The sequence below is a fragment of the Lytechinus pictus genome, chromosome 2, assembly GCF_037042905.1.
Source record: "Lytechinus pictus isolate F3 Inbred chromosome 2, Lp3.0, whole genome shotgun sequence".
Taxonomy (NCBI): Eukaryota; Metazoa; Echinodermata; class Echinoidea; order Temnopleuroida; family Toxopneustidae; genus Lytechinus; species Lytechinus pictus.
The window spans coordinates 64,187,869-64,207,280 of record NC_087246.1 but is presented as its reverse complement, the minus strand read 5'-3'; the positions used below and the strand labels follow the sequence as shown (position 1 = coordinate 64,207,280).

Here is a 19,412-nt window from a genome sequence, read left to right as displayed (position 1 = left end):
TATCCAACTGAAATTTTTTCAAAACAAACAATAGTTTTCGTTTAAATTGAAATTAAGTTTTAAAATATATGTAGTCCCATGTATATAATTTTTTGTTTCGGATTCTCCTAGGAGATGTGTAAGAATTTTTTTTTAGGCTTTAGAATTATGATTACCCATATGAGTTTTAATAGAAAATTCTGATCCAGATTTGAAATGGAGCCAATATGAAATTTTGGAAAATGTCCACTTTTGCTTGGAAATTGGCCTTAGGCCTATGCTTGTGCCACACTTCCACTTCATTCAAGTACTCTACTACTACGTTATTTCAAATGCTTCTTTTCCTATCCAAAAATTTAGCAGAACACTCAGATATGTTTGTTATTATGAGATTATTCTTATGGATTGATGTGCACAATAGAACAGGGAGGAAAGGAAGTTGACAAATTTAAGCAATGGAGAAGGGGAGAATAAAGGGGGAAAGAGAAGAGGAGAAAAGGAGTGGTGTTGAGAAAGAGTTTTAGCTAGTTATAAGAAGATAATACACAGCTTAAGAAATAAAAGTATTGATAAAAAAAAATAATCTAACCATGAAAATTTACAACACACAAGTCTATGCAGTGTTTTAAAACACGTTTTTTTTGTAAAAAAAACGGGTGTTTTAAAACGCGTTTTAAAACATGTTTTAAAACGCACCGTTTAAAACGTGCCAACCCTGCTGCCATAGGTCCTAAAAGTATTATGTACACTGTAATTTGGGACATATAATTTTTACAGAATTTGGCTTTGCTTGACTATACGGTATTGCATTATTGTGATGTATGAGTGAAATATTGTCTAAAACCATGGTTCCTAACGAGGTATATCATATCTGGTGCATTTAAGGTGATAAATTCTTCATTCTGAAATGGAAAATGGCCGCCATGGGCCCTTATTGTATTATGTACATTTTGAATGAGGACAGATAATTTTCACAAAAGGGCATATGGCGGCCTTTTTGAATTTTGAAATATAACATTTATCACCTGAATTTTAGATGATATGATATATTTCGTTAGTAATCATGTTTACAGACAATATTTTACTCATACAACACCCTTTAGTCAAGCAAAGCCAAAATCTGTTAAAAATCATTTGTCCCCATTCACATTGTACGTACTACTGTTGGGGCCTGTAGCGGCCATTTTGACTTTCAAAATACAGTATTTATCACCTACCTGGCAGAAGAACTGATATATCTTGTCAGAAATTATGCTTTCAGACAATATTTTACTCATAGATCACAATTACGTGTATTTATGGTGCTCACTCGTGTGAAAATTTATTTCCTAGTTCGCATTGTACATAATCAATGTCTATGGCAGCCTTTTTGAAAGTCAAAATACAGTATTAAACACAAACTTTAAACCTGAATGATATATTTCGTTAAAAATTATGTTTTTTAGACAGTATCCCATTTATTCATCACAAATAAATGCATTTTAACAGTGCTCACTCTTGTGATTTCTTTGGTCCTCTTTCTCATTGTACATAATACTGTCAGGGCATTTGGAGGCCATTTTGAATATCAAAATGCAGCATTTATCACATACATGGCATATTAAATAATATATTTCGTTAGCAATTGTGTTTTTAGTCAGTATTCCACTTGTTTCTCTTTATAATATGCATTTTAGTGCTCACTCTTGCAAATTTTTGTTGGCCCCTTTGCCATAGAAAATACTATTTGGGCCAGTGGCAGCTATTTTGAATATTAAATACAATTTTTCCATACATGACATAATAAATGATATATCATGTTAGCATTGATGATTTTCATATATTACTTCGTCCGTAGATCACAATTACTTGCAGTTTAGTGATCATTTTTGGGAAAAATAACTTTCCCTATTCATATTGTACATAATAGGGTGTACAGAGGTCTGTGACGGCCATTTTGAATATCAAGAAATCAATATTTTGTCGAAAATGTTTTTTTTCAGATAGTATTTCACTCCTGCAACACAATTACATATGTTTTATGGCCAATTTGCTGGCAATTTTATGATTTTCATGGGTAATATGCATATTTTGGCGGCCATATTGGATTTTGCCAATTTGCGGGAAATGCTCAAGGTTACACGAGTGGCATCATTCAGATTCGTAATCAGCACCCTCGAATTGACAAGAAACCATAAAAAAATATTGTATATATGAAAAAACAAGGTTATGCCTCTTCTATCCTGGACTATATCTTCTTGCGTCTTTTGGTCTGACGCGGTTCGGGTTTGGACTCCCGACCTCCCGGTTGTGAGATGGACGCTCTACCAACTGAGCCAACACACTGGTCAAATGATGTGATCTTTATATCCATAAGACACTAAGGTTGAGTTTTGTAACGTGTGAGTTTACCCATTTTTCTTTCCATCTTAAAAACAAAGAAATAATGATAATCATGATATTTATGAATTTATATTATAATTTCTGGATGAATATACTAAACTGTACATAACATTAATATAGCAGGTAAAAACAGAAAACTATAATTAATAACAGTAGTGGATCCAAGATTTTTTCTAAGAGGGTGCTATTTGTCCCCAAAATTTGACAGGGAAAAATGGTTCATTGCACACAAATGAGAGGATGTTTGGTCCAAAGAAAAACTAAAAATAAAAAGGAATGAAAAAAGTGTCATCACTCCCAAATGAAGGCATTTTGGATTTTTTTTTTTGTCGCAGCTTCTGCCCCCCCCCCCCCCCCCCCGAGTGGATCCGAAAGATAAACACTATAGTGAAGTCAAACAAAAGAACTACTGAAGCTTACTATCTCTACTATAGAGTACCAAAGTGATGACGTCTCAAAAACTTTTTTTTTTTCATTTTAGCGTTTTTGAAACCATATTTTGGTAGAGCATAATGATAAACCCCCATTACCAAAATTTGGTGGGAATCAGTCCATGGGGCCTTGGATTTTACCTCATGAATACATAATTAGCCCCATTGAAGTCAGTTTATTATGGCCTGGTTCTAAATGTTAGGAACCAGGCCAATAATACACTGACTTCAATGGGGCTAATTATGTATTCATTAGGTCATATCTTTGGGCCCCATGGACTGATTCCCACCAAATTTGGGTTGTGGGGGTTTTTCATCATGCTCTACCAAAATATGGTATCAAAAACGCTAATATGCAAAATGTGAAAATTCATGACGTCACACATCGGTACTCTGTATGTTATGAATATTGATTTGAAAATGACTCGATATAGTGTGGAAGATCATCTGATATTCAACTCAGATCCTTCAGAGAATTCAGTAGATTTCTGATGGGCTCGATGGTGTACATGTTACCTGTTATATGATAGACCCAACATATTTTCACCCCTTGTTTAACGTCTTAAATATGATAATAAACAAAATATAAAAAAATGTTTTCTAGCTGTAAAGCTTAAAAAAATAAGAGAAATTGTAGTGTGGTTTTTGGTTAGAGTAGAAATTCGTAGCTAATTACCTGTTTCGTCTTCTTCCAGACCAGCGGAAAAGTGGGACATAGCAGCTGTGGAGTATTTCAAGAACATTGTGGAAGGTTAGTGGAAATCTCTATATTTCAGATTTATTTAGGGGTGTTACCTTGTAAAGTTATAGACAAATGAAGATCGTGAAATTATGTTATCGATATCTGATGCATAGGAGATCACGTGCCTGTTTCATGAAGAGGTATGAAGTATTTTAACTTTGCCATTATTGTAACTATCATGAAAACCTTGATTTTGATTGGCAATTGGTAGTTAGCATAATGGCAAAGATACAATAGTTGTAACTCTTTATGAAACAGGTTCTATTTTAAACTGTTCACAGTGATATGAAGAAAAAAGCACAATAACTTTATATCTCATTAATTTACTAAAACTATGTAGTTGCCTTGTGAAAGATAAAAATGGTCTCTGGAAAAAAAAGTGATTATTTGATTTAAGCCATGCTATGAAAATAAAAGATGCCATGATTTTATATTTTTAAAAATACGCAAGTGTTGATTAAGGAGTATAAATTGGCATTCTGATGTTAATCACATTTCTGTATGAACAGACCGTTCTGCTCAGGTGGACATGCATGGGATTGGTCAGAGGGAAACACGTTTTGTAACCCTGTATGTGAACACACCTCAAGGACAGGTAAGATTTGGAAAACTATTGCATGTAAGTATTATAAAATTCTTCTATGGACTCTAATCAAACGATTGGATGAAGTCTATCACATGACCAGTTATGTGACCAGTACTAATGAGTTCTATTGACCAATCATGGTTCTGAGATGAGGAAGGTTTTTGTCTCGCCTGCATAGCAGAGCGAGACTATAGGCGCCGCTTTTCCGATGGCGGCGGCGTCAACATCAAATCTTAACCGAAGGTTAAGTTTTTGAAATGACATCATAACTTAGAAAGTATATGAACCTAGTTCATGAAACTTGGGCATAAGGTTAATCAAGTATTAGTGAACATCCTGCTCGAGTGTCAGGTCACATGACCAAGGTCAAAGGTCATTTAGGGTCAATGAACTTTGGTCAAGTTGGGGGTATTTGTTGAATTACTATCATAACTTTGAAAATCTATGGATCTAGTTCATGAAACTTAAACATAAGGTTAATCAAGTATTAGTAAACATCCTTCCTTAGTTTCAGGTCACATGACAAAGGTCATTTAGGGTCAATGAACTTTGGCCAAGTTGGGGGTATTTGTTGAATTACCTTCATAACTTTGAAAATTTATGGATCTAGTTCATGAAACTTGGACATTAGGTTAATCAAGTACCACTGAATATCCTGTGAGAGTTTCAGGTCACATGACCACGGTCAATGGTCATTTAAGGTCAATGAACTTTGGCCGTGTTGGGGGTCTTTGTTAAATTACCATCCTAACTCTGAAGGTTTATGGATCTAGTTCATAAAACTTGGACATAAGAGTAATCGAGTATCACTGAACATCCTGTACGAGTTTCGGGTCACATGACCATGGTCAAAGGTCATTTAAGGTCAATGAACTTTGGCCGTGTTGGGGGTATTTGTTGAATTACCATCCTAACTCTGAAGTTTATGGATCTATTTAATAAAACTTGGGATATAAGAGTAATCAAGTATCACTGAACATCCCCTGTGAGTTTCAGGTCACAAAACCAAGGTCAAAGGCCAGTTAAGGTCAATAAACTTAGGCCATGTTGGGGTAATTGTTGAATCGCCATCATAACTTTGAAAGTTTATGGATAGAGTGAACGAAATGTGGACATGGGTGTAGTTGACAAGTCTTAAGTCACCGTTCAAATATCATCTATGGTCAATGAACGTGGTATTATGTCATTATATGAATGGTGTTTTTGTGAATGATTATTTTATAGTAGTTTTCAAAGTTAGCACTGCTGCTATATTAAATCGCGTAATGCAGGCCAGACTGCCAGAGGCGTTCCACTTGTTTGAAATAACAATTATCAACATTACTATCTTATAAAACATTTAACATACATCATTTTGCTTCAGTATTAGAATAAATTACACACACTTGTTACGGGTAAATCAGTCCAAATGCCTTCAGCTATGCTTCTGGCATGTTAGAACTGATCCAAAGTTATTTCAGGCGTATAGTCTTTACTAATGTCCTGGATGATATGGATTATTTGTATGTTATTATGGTAGGTGAAAGGGTGTAGCGTTTCATGAAATAGCTCTTCTAAAATTAGGATTGTACATTATTTGGCAGATACTTGTGGATACGATTTGGTTGCTTGTCTATGGAGATCATAATATTTCAAGTTGTTTCTTCAAGTGGGCAAGAAACAATATCAATAATATCTTGTTGGATATACTTATTGGAGTTTACCTTGTTATTGTTTATCAACTTGGTCTCGTAATCAATTGCCCCTTCAAAATTCACTCCTTGTAAAAGACCTTCAGATTTATATCTAGTCATGTGTGACCAGCCACCCAAAAACTTAACAAGAAGTCACCAGGGAAGGCTCTCTGTAAATAACAAAAAAAACACAGTAATTTGGTCTTCAAAAAACAAAAATTTAAGAATTTGCTCATCTGAAAGAGGAATGTTTCTTTATACTTTCAAAATTTTTAAAGCTGACTTAAAGATAGGATACATAAATTTCTTTAAAACCATTTTTTTGCAGATTCCTTTGACGTTTCATGGAAATTACGCATTGTGCACATTTCATGCTCGAGTGAGACTTCAAACCTTGCTTTCTGCTTATTTTTCAAAGCTCTAGCTGAATTTCTTCATTCAAGTACTTGCGAGGGTTATTGTTGATCAATTTTGACAAGTTATGTATCATGTTAAAGCATAGGATGTGCTTGTTCATGCTCAATGTAAATTTCAAAATTCACATATGATAATTGAAATTGGCTTCATTTCACTTCAGGTTAATGTAAATGAAGAGCTTCTAAAGCAGGGGTTTGCTATGGCTGTTGAAAGGGACTTTGATGAAGGTGAGTCATTATCGATAGCACAACTCAAAGGTATTAAGTATCTTTGTGGAGTTTTCAGACATCTGGGCCCTGTCTTACAAAGGGTTACGATAGATTCAATCCACCTCAACTCTATGGAAATCCACCAATGTCAATTTTTTCTACATGAAATTTGCATAATGTCCTTTGTAAACAAAGAGATGCACAGTGAATTTTCAAGAAAATTTTGAATATATGATAGAAAAATATGTTGGACAAACATGCATATTAAATGTTAACATTCCTGGCTTTCCATAGTTGTTGGCGAGTAGGTCAGTCGCAGCTCTTTGTATGGTGGGGCCCTGAGCTGTGGACCCGACGTGCTGTCAGCGCATACATTAATGTTTCAAAAGGAAAACCTGAAAATTTAATTTCGTATGCATCATTTGCTTCGCGTTAAGGCAAAAGGTGATTATTTTCCTGGATTAGCTTCTAAGTCTCGGGTAATTCTTGTCTGACCTAAAGGTTTGCAATCTGGCATTATCATAAGGGTTGCTAATCTGTATAGGCGATATGGCTAGATATGAGAGCATTGTAATAGGATGATGTAGCTTAGGATTAAATCACAGTACATTTGAATGCAAAAACAAATTAATTTGTGAAGAAATCCTTTGTCTCACCTGAATGAAGTTCAGCAGAGACCTAGTAATCACTTTTCCTGTTGGTCTGTTAGTCTGTTGGTTTGTTACAAACTGTTGGAAAGTTTTTGTTCGACCTTCTCTTATTCTTTATTTTTTCATCAATTATATAGTAGAAGACTGATTAATTCTGATCACACTTGGTACAAATGATCCTAGGGTAATACCACATGTGTATTCATGAGGATGATAAGGTCAAATTTCCCTCTTATGTTCACAGTATCTGAGATAGGAAGTTCTGAAGGAGGTTGCTCCCGACCTGTGACCCCTAGGACGTACACCCCTAAGATCTCCAGTCCTCCTCGGATCAAAGATGTCAAGCAGTCAATTGTGGAGACATCCCGTCCAGGAACTATACCCTGGAAACCAGGAGGTCATTCAGATCCTATTGATAGGCAGAGTAAGCATGATGATACCTTGATAGCACATACTTCAGATGCGGATATACCTCATGGTTTGCCAAACACAAGAGGATCTTGTTTTTCACAAGGAGAGATCCAGGATGAGATATTTTCTGATGGTACCCTGAAAGACGCTGAAGGATCGAGGACAGCTCCATCTACAGGCAGAGGCCGCGGACTAGCAGCTCTTGCAGGGACAAGTGAGGTTGGGCGAACTAGATCACCAAGCCCGTTGTCACCTTCTCCTACAACCTCTCCTTCAAACATCTTGAAGTCAGATAACCTTCAGAGGATGTTGGTCAAATCACCACAACGATCTCCTTTAGATCAAAGGTCACAGTCTCCACAATCATCACAGTCTCCTCAATCATCTCCATCATCACATGTTACTATGTCTTCTAAGAGCCCCTCCCAACCTTCTCCTCCTCTTAGACCGAGGATTCGCACACCCCTTGTGATTGCCAACTCTACCAGACAACCATTCATGAAAGAAGTGAGTGTAAGACCAAAGGAACTATCATCCCAACAGGCTATGATGCCCAGTCAATCTGGGACAAAATCTCCTCCATCTTTTGTGTCCCCGGTCCATGATTCTTCAGTTCCAAGGAGTCGCAGAAGCATCCGTAGGGGAGCATCTCAGCAGAGCCCATCTTCTTCTGATTGGAATAAAATGACATCAACCAGCGAACAATCAGAGGCCTCTGAAGGAGAGGTGACTACACCAGTCAAAGCATCATCAACATCCCCTTCTTCCGAACGTGCAAAGATTATTCAAGAAAGGTAGGTCAATAGTCCTCTTTGGATTAGAATAGTGATAAATATCTTGACGACGATGATGATGACTTTCTCGACTCTGGAAAATAGACTTATAGAAATATCAAATGAACATGCAGGACAGGATCACATTCTTGTGAAATCAACACTACATTATCTTTTACAAAGGTCTAAAAATGCATTTATACTTATTGAAATTAGAAGTATATCCTATAGAATTATTGATATTCAGTTTTTTTTTTTAGCTCTTATTTTTCATCCCAAATATGTGCTTGAAGCCATTGCATACTTTAAGTATTGCATGCTCTTTCAGAGAAACTGATCCAGTCTCTTTTTTTTTCAGTCTTATAAAACAGTTGAAGTCTGGTAGTCCTGAAGATGGACCTCATACTGGACTCTCTGGGCATCACCATGGTAACGAGATGGGTGTGGTAGTGCATGGGGAACGCCCTCCTGATCCAATCAGACAGTTGAAGAACGCTCCGTTTCCAGAGGTGATCAAGAAGGTTAGTGAGACTGAGAGCTGTTTCATAAATCAGGGGAGTGTTTTGAGAAGCCATTCAGATGAAAGAATTTCAGTTGTGACAAGCGCTATTTGTTTCATGAAATGCCTCTCCAGGGAATATTTCATTAACGTTTTCGCGACCAACAAATTGTCATTCTCTGGCGATTTTCATAGTAGGGAGTTTATTATCAGTGGAAAAACAGAGCGTCCCAGTCAACTGATCCATTCCATTGCAATTGATCTTCAGATTGAGCCTGAGCAGTTGGAATGTCACTTACTTGCACGTCATCTACGATTAGGAAAACTTCAAAATGAAGATGGCAATGTTCTGAATTCTGATATTCAGCGAGGGCATGATGCATGTGTAATACCTTGGAATGAATGATCTTGTACCTGGTTGGTGTTTCATAAAGCTGTTTGTAAGATACGGATGACTTTATGCACGACTGGTGATCCTTTCTTGTGCTAAATGATATCCCTGTGTAATTAATTTATGACCTAAGAACATGTTCCAGTCGTGCATAAAGTTGTGCCTAAATTTACGAATAGCTTTATGAAATACCCTCCAGTTCACCTTGTTGACATACACCTCTGAAACTCCCTGATAGTTTTCAGAGGCCAGTGCTTCTCTGCCAATCAACAATGTCAAATGTTTTCAGTGCTGATAGTTGTCGGCTAACAAATGTTGCTCTAGAATGGGTATCAAATGGGTATCAAAATCCCTGCATTCTGATTGGTCAATCTTTGTGAATTTGATTATTCAGGGCTGAGGATCACTATCACATATTTCTTTATGATAGCCATTGAGAACATGCATAAGTCTGGTCATTTTGATGTCATCACATTTGAAAAATTATGTGTAGGGTTGTGCAATATTGCTCATGGATGTATAATAGTTTTGTTTGGACAGTGTTGGTTGATATTTTTTTAAATCATTTTCATAATATCAGAAAATGGGAGATCATATATTTTCTCTTTACATGGATATGTTCTGGGAAGTCAGAAAATATGAGACTATTTAAAATCAGGTTCATGCATGTACCAATTATGCTACATGTAAACTTAACCTGTAGATATTATACAGTATATTATGGAATGGATGTCATTGTTTTTTAAATCATGCAGCAATATGAGAGAGAAAAGACTCACCTAAACATTAATCTTCTTGAGGCCTATGCTTGGCCAGCAGTACTAAGGGGTCGTGACCTCGTGGGTGTGGCTCCAAGAGATGTAGCTACTAACAGCCTGGCATACATTCTACCGATCATTACTCAGCTGCTGCGATCATCCACATATGCTGACCTACCACCTGGAAATGGGGTTAGTATATAACCATTAGATAATACACATGGTTAAAATGCAAGCGTGAGAATGAGAGTGCAATCATTAAAATGCAAGTGTGAGAATGAGAGTGCAATCATTAAAATGCAAGCGTGAGAATGAGAGTGCAATCATTAAAATGCAAGCATGAGAATGAGAGAGCAATCATTAATATGCAAGCATGAGAATGAGAGTGCAATCATTAAAATGCAAGCGTGAGAATGAGAGTGCAATCATTAAAATGCAAGCATGAGAATGAGAGTGCAATCATTAAAATGCAAGCGTGAGAATGAGATTGCAATCATTAAAATGCAAGCGTGAGAATGAGAGTGCAATCATTAAAATAACAAGCGTGAGAATGAGAGTGCAATTATTAAAATGCAAGTGTGAGAATGAGAGTGCAATTATTAAAATGCAAGTGTGAGAATGAGAGTGCAATCATTAAAATACAAGCGTGAGAATGAGAGTGCAATCATTAAAATGCAATGAATGTTGATTGACTGTGACTTAATATTTATAAAAAAATTGTTATATATTTCATTTATTTTTGTACCTGGGGAAAGCAACTAAACACCATTAGTAAATAATGTTTTGATAAACCATGATTTGTTTGATTACCGTCTTGTGTTATGTGTTATTTTTTTTCTCTCTGAAATGATACAGCATACTCTGAAATCACTTAGTTTACTCCATTGTGAATGAATCAATGTTCTTTTCTTCCAGCCTCTAGTGTTGATTCTATGTACATCTTGGGAGCATGCAGAGACAGTATGTGAACTGTGTGAGATGTATGTGAGAGCTGCTAGCAAGTCAATCAACACTATCTTCCTATACGGGGGTAACAATGAGAAACAGCAAGAGGTTTGTATTCAACCATATTTCTCCAGCATTGTTTTTTACAGATGTTTTTTGTCTCACCTGCTGTAGGCGCCGCTTGACTTTCAGTCACATGACCAAGTTCAAAGGTCATTTAGGGTCAATGAACTTAGATTATGTTGGGGGAATCAAAACGAAATTTAAACCAAGGTTAAGTTTTTGTCTCGCCTGCATCGCAGAGCGAGACTATAGGCGCCGCTTTTCCGCCGGCGGCGTCGTCAACATTGAAATCTTAACCAAGGTTAAGTTTTTGAAATGTCATCAAAACTTAGAAAGTATATGGACCTAGTTCATGAAACTTGGACATAAGGGTAATCAAGTACTACTGAACATCCTGCCTGAGTTTCAGGTCACATGACCAAGGTCAAAGGTCATTTAGGGTCAATGAACTTAGACCATGTTGGGGGAATGAACATCGAAATCTTAACCAAGGTTAAGTTTTTGAAATGTCATAATAACTTTGAAAGTATATGGACCTAGTTCATGAAACTTGGTCATAAGGGTGATAGTATATCATTGAAGATCCTGCCCAAGTTTCAGGTCACATGACCAAGGTCAAAGGTCACTTAGGGTCAAAGAACTTTGGCCATGTTGGGGGTATTTGTGGAATCGTCATAACTTTAAAAGTTCATAAATCTAGTTCATGGAAACTTGGGACATAAGAGTAACCATGTATCCCTGAATATCTTGTGCTTGTTTCAGGTCACATGACCAAAATCAAAGGTCATTTAGTGTCAATGAACTTTGGCCGTGTTGGGGAAATTTGTTGAATTGGCATCATAACTTAGAAAGTTTATGGATCTACACATGTAGTTCATGAAACATAGACGAAAGGGTAATCAAGTTGTTTTGCACATGTCTGAGGTCACATGATCATGGTCAAAGGTCATGTTGGGTAAATGGACATAGCATTTTATTATCATATGAGTGTTTTCTTTTTTGAATAATTATTTAATAGCTGTTTTCAAAGTCAGCACTGCTGGTATATCAAATAGCGTAATGCAGGCGAGACTGCCAGAGGCATTCCACTTGTTTAAATGTTATAAGATAATGGCAAAGTTACAAAAGTCATAACTTTTTTATAAATTGTGCCCAGGCTTGAATTGTTTAAGCTAGATAAGAGTTTGTTCTTGTTCTTAAGGTCCAGCTGGTGAATGGATGTCAGATCTTGATATCAACCTTACCCTGTGTGCTGAAAATGAAGGAAAGGAACCTCACAAACTTCAACAGACTCTGTCATGTGGTATGTATTTTTCTTTTATAATCAAGATTCCATGTATTTGATTGGCCATGTATAAGCATTAAGAGTTCATTTCAATCTACTGTAGTCATAGAGAAATCCTAACCTCAAACCTGATCCTGATTAATCCCAATTCCTATTCTCACTTAAATCTGAAGCAACTATCCAGGTTCCTTTTCATGAATTGGTATCATCCAATCAAATATACTGATTTCAGTAGCTTTTAACTGTATGTTCAAATTTGTTATTGTTTCATTTCATTTTGCAATTCAACCATAATCAAACTTAAAACCTAACCTCCAAATTTGACTTTCATTTAATCAAAATCTTTATCCTCACATCAATCTGTATCAAATTTAATTAAATGCATTTTTCATGAAGTTAACACCGAAGCAGTTATTGCTGGGAAAAGTTTGCATGCTGAAATAGTTTTTTGAAGTTTTATGACATGATCTCCTGAAGTTCAATAAAATGATATCTTAAAGTTGGAAATTATTTCTTAAAGTGACATTAAATTTAGAAGTGGGGGGGGGGGGGGTCGGACAGTTTTGGAACATAAAGGACTTTATCACTTCAGGTTGTTGGAGGTATCATCTTTTTTCAATATCACATTCACTGATGGCATGAAGAAATGTAGTACCAACTTGTGTCTTGCAAAATAACCAAATCTTATTGGTAATTCATCAGGAGAAATGAAATAATTTTCATATTCATTTTGATCATTTGAATTCACTGTAGGTATTTGATGAGGCAAACATACTCTTCCGGGATTTCTTCGATGAGGTAAGTTTTCTTTCTCACCTGCATTGGACTTAGAACCACAATGTCTCGGGTTCAAATCCCACCCAAGCACTCATTTCCTTGGGCAAGGCATCAATCAACACTTGCTACTCCCCACCCAGGGGCCCGTTGCATAAAACTTTTTACCTGAGAAAACTCAGGTTGTTTTTACCAGAGTTTTTGCCCTGTGTTAAAGTCAATGGCAGAAATCAGACTAACCTTAGTTTTCAGTTTTTACCAGAGTTTTCTCAGGTAAAAAGTTTTATGCAACAGGCCCCAGATGTAGTAAATGGGTACCCATCAGGAAGGAATTCCTGGAATGCTTTAGCGTCTGATCAGGGTAGCCGTGCTAAAGCCAGGCTAATAGTAGCAACGCTTAAAATAATTGTTTTGATAAAGTGCTAAATGAGTGGTGCATATAATTTTCATTGTTATTGTTCCAGAAGCAAGATTTTGCCACTTTTACCACAGCAATGGCAGTGTCAACATCAAAGTCTTAAACTGAGCCCCACATGTTCTGTTCATGCAGGCACTTTGTGATTTGTGTGCACAATGTTTATGGGGATCTGCCCGCAGAAATTACCAGAGCATCGCATAAATTCTGGTGGCTGAGATGTGATTATTTGGATGGTTTTGCTATAAAGTTGCCAGATAATGATAGCGGAATATCAGATGTAGTTATCTTTAAGGAAGTTAGACAATATAAGACAGTTGTTGAATTAATATTATGCCAATTGTACTAAAGCTATCATTACTCATCTCAATCCTTAATTACAACATTCACAAAATGCATGAGGGAATTGGGTGATTTTCACTCATGACAGCCAAAATCACCCTGAAATTAATAAAGTTTAATGGTTTGGGGTGACCATATTTTCTAAAGTTTCCCCAAGATCTGCCAAAAACAATATTCAAGAAAGCTTATATTATCAATTTTCTTTTCTTTTACACAGCAGAATATTGAGAAGTGCTTTTACAGCATTTAGTGCTTGTCGAACAAAACAGTAGTCCTTGAAATTAAATGAATAGCCCCCAAATACAGCAATCAACCCAATGTGGACAACGACCCAATGTGGAAAATCGACCCAATGTGGACAATCGGCCCAATGTGGAAAATCGACCCAATGCAGAAAATCGACCCAATGTGGACAAATCGACCTAATGTGGAGACAATCAACCCAATGTGGACAATCGACCCTATGTGGACAATCAACCCAATGTGGACAGTTGGCCCAATGGTGGACAATTGACCCAATGTGGACTAAAAAATAATGTTTTAACCCGCAAGTGAAAACCCGAACCGTACCGTCCCGTATAATCCAATAATTTGCAAGCGGGACCCGCTGACCCGTCGGGTTTTAACCCGCAAGTCAATTTATCTTTGAAAAATGAAAAATATTATTTCTGCAATCCCCACACTATACAGGCTCAAATCAGGAAAATATATGCCAACTACTAGACTAGAGTAGTTTTTACTAGTCTAGAAGAGTGAATTTACTTACAATTTGCAAATTCGCCTTTTATTCCGGAGAGAAAATGTTTTTTTGGGTGACTTTGTACCACGAAATGGGTCCGCTCTGATCTCGAAATTGAAAGCATTACGCAATTAAATCCTCTGATTGGAGCCGCAGCGCCCGCTAGCTAGCCCAGGCTGCCCAGCAAAGATTGGCAATGATGTTTTTCAGTCCAGGTCGGTTGACATGGCGACTCACAACAATCATAATTACAATATTCAATTCTATGTGACCACGTCTATAAAGTAATCAAAATTGAAATAAATACCAGGATAATGATACAGTCAATTTTTTCTTCTTGTATATCTCCATATTATTTCCTTCTGTTTTTGTATTTCTTCCAATTCTTTGTAAACTAATACAAACGTGCACGAGGGCGTCCATGAACTTACGTAAACAGCTTGTGTTACTAGTGCTTAGCTAGCTTAGCTAGGCTTTTATTTATTTTTTATCTCTCTCGATCGATCGGTCAAGAGAGAGGTATTTGCAAGAAACTTGCAATCCATTGCAATCCAATTTTACATCTTCAGAAATCTTAAAGACTTTCAATCAATTGTACATCGGAAAAATTAAGAGATCTGGGCATTCAGGGTGCGGGGGCTTCAGTTTTCATCAGAAAATGTATGAAATAACGAAAAGGAGGGTTAGTTAGCCACTAGACCAGCTTAGCATGTCTTTAAAAAAGGGCAGCTAACGCTCTGACCTGACGGCACACTCTATCAGGTCATGACCTAATTTGGTAATCCAATAAGCAAACAACTGTCTCACTGCCGTGCACCGCAAATCCCTCAAGCTCAAACAGCGAGCATTGCCGTGGAAACAGGCTCGACTTGCCCCACTCCAAGTCATAAAGCATTCCTTTCTCTGCCACGTGGCCCATCACTCGCTCCCTGCCAGACATGATTACGCTATGTATTCTGGCTTCTGTTTACATTCTCCGAACACATCCCCTCCCCTCTCTGTCTATCTCTCTCGCGCTCCTTTGAAAGAGCAACTCGATGTATTATGTCGAACTGTCTCAGTCCTGTTCACTGTTCACAAGACAAAAATACGCCGGCATTTTTTAAAAGGAAATATCTACGTCTCTAAAAGAATCCGCCACGTAAGAAGCACATGATCCTAACTCAATTTTCATTGTTAATGTTTTTATTATGCGTCGTTACTTCTCCCTTTTTTGGGATGATGGTCTGCGGGTTTGAGAATGAACTCGGCCCGCAACCCGCGATCGGGGGCATACCGGCAGGTTAACCCGTACCGCAACGGGTGCGGGTTACAACATTACTAAAAAATAACAAATTGTTTCCTACCCTTCCTAATTATAATTCCAGGTGAAGACAATGATGCAGGAGTTCCTCAGTGTTCTACGGGTTGACCAGAGACGGTCAGCTCCAAGGCAACTACTCATCTTCGCTAATGAATGGACATCAGCCATTGGTTCCTTCCTAAGGACGTATATGACCAATCAACTCGTAGTCATCACTCACAAGATGGAGGCAGCTGTCTATGCCAGGGTTCGGCAGGTGAAAACAGAAAAAAAACATTCAATTTATTTTTCGCAGGTCAAAGTTTTTCCCCACATGTCCATAAAAACATACCATAATATTCAAATAAAGTTGAGAAGAAAAGATGATTGTATTTCCTTGAGAAAAAAAAAATCTCTGTATATCTCTATATTTCCTAAAACTTCCAGTATAGGCAATGGGATGTGTGTAATTTCAGGTATGTAATTTCAGGTAACTGGCCAAAGCCAGAGGTGATTTAGGGTTCAATATAAAAAAGAAAAAATTACTGAGTGGTGAAAAATACAGTTAGTGTGATCATGGATCACACTTTTTCACTCCCAGAGGTTGGCAGGTTTTGTTTTATGGTTTGTCTGGACGAATTCCTTTTTTCTTGGAAATTCCTTGTTTTTTGCCATTCTAATTCTACATTTAGTCGCTCAAGGTTAGTAGCTCTGCGCACATATCTTTATGTAGTATATTTGTTGTTTTTAGAACATAGAGTTGTTGGATACCACTCAACGGACCCAGATCTTGTTGGGTAAGCTACAATCAGGAATGCTCAAGGGAACAAAATCAATCATCTTCACTAATCATCGCAAGACGGCTGTAGAACTTATGAAGGTTAGTTCATATTTCTGATCATTTATCAAAGGGCATTTATGAAAAGAAATTCCACCTAACTGGCAAGCAAAAACAAACTGAAGATGAAATAAACCATTTTTCCCCTTGCTCTGTTGATGAATGTAGATCCTGACCACAGCATCCTTCTACACCCTGCTAGCCACCGATGACATGCCCAGTGATAACATTGAAAGAATCAAGAAAGAATGGTACACTCATCATAGAGCTGATTCTATCCCTATCCTGGGTGAGTTCAAATCTTGCGAGCGGGTATGTCCATATCCTTGGGGGTCGGCATAGGGAATACACGAGTGCGACAGGCGATTTCACCCTCATAACTGCCCAAATCTCCCCTAAAAATAATTCCCCAAAATGCATGCTTTTGGGCGACCGTTCTTTCTAGAGTCGCCCCCAGATCTGTCACACACAACAATCAAGATTTTGTATAAAATCAATATATTCTAACTATGACAGGATAATAATAGATGCAAATTATAAGACGCCAAATCCATTAAAAATATAATGCTCAAGGCGCACAGGTGAAAAAGTGAAAAGAGTGAGAAAAAATAGCATATATAGAGGTGAAAAATAATATTGGTTAATCATGTGTATGCAGCATTGTACAAGTATGTTTTCAGTTTTTTTTATAAATAATTCTACAGACTTGGTGTCACGGATAACAAGAGGAAGAGAGTTCCAGAGTGAAGGACCCGCATGTATGAAAGCCCTATCCCCCCATTTTGATGTACATTTGGGAACAAACAGAAATCCTGAGTTTTGGGACCGTAAAGATCGAGAAGGGGTATATCTATTAATGAGAGTGATATTGTACTGTGGAGCGGTGCCGTGAACACAGTGATAAACAAGCAAAAGAATTTTGAATATTACACGATCACTAATTTGCAACCAGTGCAGATCTTTAAGTACAGGGGTGATGTGGCTTGATTTGGTACTCAATGATATTATACGAGCAGCAGCAGCATGTATTTCTTGGGTGAAGGTTTAACATAAACACCCAGTAACATCATGTACAGAGTCTAATATATAGCCTTGATTATAAACTGGGTAGCACTTGCAGTGCAGTATACAAAAAGGCAACAACAATGCTACAAAAGAGGTGATCTTCATTGTGAGGTGAATGATCACCAAGTTTACAATAGCAATACAAAGGAATGGTGTAGGCTTGAGTGAACAGCTTCACTGTACAAAGTAGTGAATAGATCTACATGTATAGCATATGTAACATGGCTGCATGCATGTACACTCAACAATTAGCCAAACTCAAAAAAATTCACAGAGTAAATGTAAGAAAAGTACAAACCAATATTACACCAAATTAGTCTAGTAGCTTCCAGGAGATAAGTACAAACATATGCAAATAACTACATACACAAATCATACCAAAATTAAGATAAATGGAACAAAAATAACAGAGCAGTGCAGTGTAGGCGGGCTGCCGCTGGCGCACACAACCAAAAAAAAAAAATGATATTTGCTTTTACTCCATAATTGCTCGTTGCCCTTAAAAGTAGCCATTACAATGACACAAATAGCCCCCAAAATTATGCAATTGCCCCAATGTTGAAAAAAGTAAGAAATAAGAATTATTTTCTCCAATGTGGTGTGTGTTTCATGAAGCTATTCTAAGGTTATATCCCTATGTAATTGACTTAGCACCTAGGAAAATGTTCCAGTCATGCATAAAAATGTCATTTGGAGCTGGAAAACTTCATTACTTTCATTATTTGAAATTTCATTTGTTGTAAGACTTCTATTGTAAAGATTGTTGAATGTGGAGCATGATCACAATATGGTGAATCTAAGAAAAGATTTCCTTTTAAATAGGCAGAAAAACATTTTATGTCAATGGATAATTAAAGAATAATTCACCTTATAGTAAGCTTTAGGGGTCTTTTTCTAAAAAAAAATAAAAATTGGGGACTCCTTTTCTTGATTGAAATAAATTGATCCCACTATAGTCATAGAGCTATGTGGGTAGAGTATAGTTCAATGACCAGCCCTGCGAGTTCAGCTTACTACTGCAAAGCTACAAATTCCCTGAAAGGGATGTCTATTGATCCTTTTTCCTTTTTTACAATTCTTTTTGTTTATATACAGTGATGACTGATGGTGCAATCAATGATATCGAGATCACAGATGCCATGCACATCATCCACTATGATTTCCCTTCTAACAAGGCTCATTATGGGAAGAGAATGGCATGTATGATGAGACACTTTGAGTCTCAACTAAAACAGGTTAGTCATCAATACTTTGTTAACCCATTACCTGCTAGAACCATGTGAATGGGAATACTAACGGAATATATTATTCTGAATTATTATTGTTGTTGTCAGCGTCATTTGGCAACCGCCCTAACCCATACCCCATCCAAGTGAATCCTGTGTTGTATGTGACATGGACTATCATAACATGCATTGTATATGACAAGCCCACTACTTGTAATTTCTTTGTAATCTTGTTGATACAGAAGAAAAATTCCAGCTGCCAATCTCTCAGCTTTGTGAGCCCAGACAGCATTCATGTGTTGGCTCATATGTCTGATATTCTCTTCCGTTCTGGACAACCTCTCCCTCCTACGGTCACTGAAGAACAGGTTGAACAGGTAAAAAAGTTTTTTTTAATAATAAATTGATGATTTGGTCTCCATCAATAATTGTCTGGTCGAGATTTGGAATATGATCTGTTAAAATGAATGATTGATGTTTGGTATAGAAGTGTCGACTACTGACCATTCATTGACCGATGCACATTATTCTTTATCT

The 19,412-nt window shown here is 37.0% G+C and overlaps 1 protein-coding gene across 1 annotated transcript in view; it reads left to right on the top strand.

The window, feature by feature from the left end:
* The window catches only part of LOC129268872 (uncharacterized), a 57,441-nt gene that overhangs the window by 13,276 nt on the left and 24,753 nt on the right, over positions 1 to 19,412 (top strand). Inside the window, exons 7-20 of the mRNA XM_064095383.1 lie at positions 3,488 to 3,543; positions 4,044 to 4,129; positions 6,371 to 6,437; positions 7,314 to 8,274; positions 8,612 to 8,774; positions 9,899 to 10,093; positions 10,817 to 10,954; positions 12,111 to 12,212; positions 12,948 to 12,992; positions 15,832 to 16,023; positions 16,498 to 16,626; positions 16,753 to 16,873; positions 18,745 to 18,884; positions 19,118 to 19,252. Of these exons, the coding sequence (XP_063951453.1) occupies positions 3,488 to 3,543; positions 4,044 to 4,129; positions 6,371 to 6,437; positions 7,314 to 8,274; positions 8,612 to 8,774; positions 9,899 to 10,093; positions 10,817 to 10,954; positions 12,111 to 12,212; positions 12,948 to 12,992; positions 15,832 to 16,023; positions 16,498 to 16,626; positions 16,753 to 16,873; positions 18,745 to 18,884; positions 19,118 to 19,252 (2,530 nt within the window). The remainder of the gene's footprint in view (positions 1 to 3,487; positions 3,544 to 4,043; positions 4,130 to 6,370; positions 6,438 to 7,313; positions 8,275 to 8,611; positions 8,775 to 9,898; positions 10,094 to 10,816; positions 10,955 to 12,110; positions 12,213 to 12,947; positions 12,993 to 15,831; positions 16,024 to 16,497; positions 16,627 to 16,752; positions 16,874 to 18,744; positions 18,885 to 19,117; positions 19,253 to 19,412) is intronic.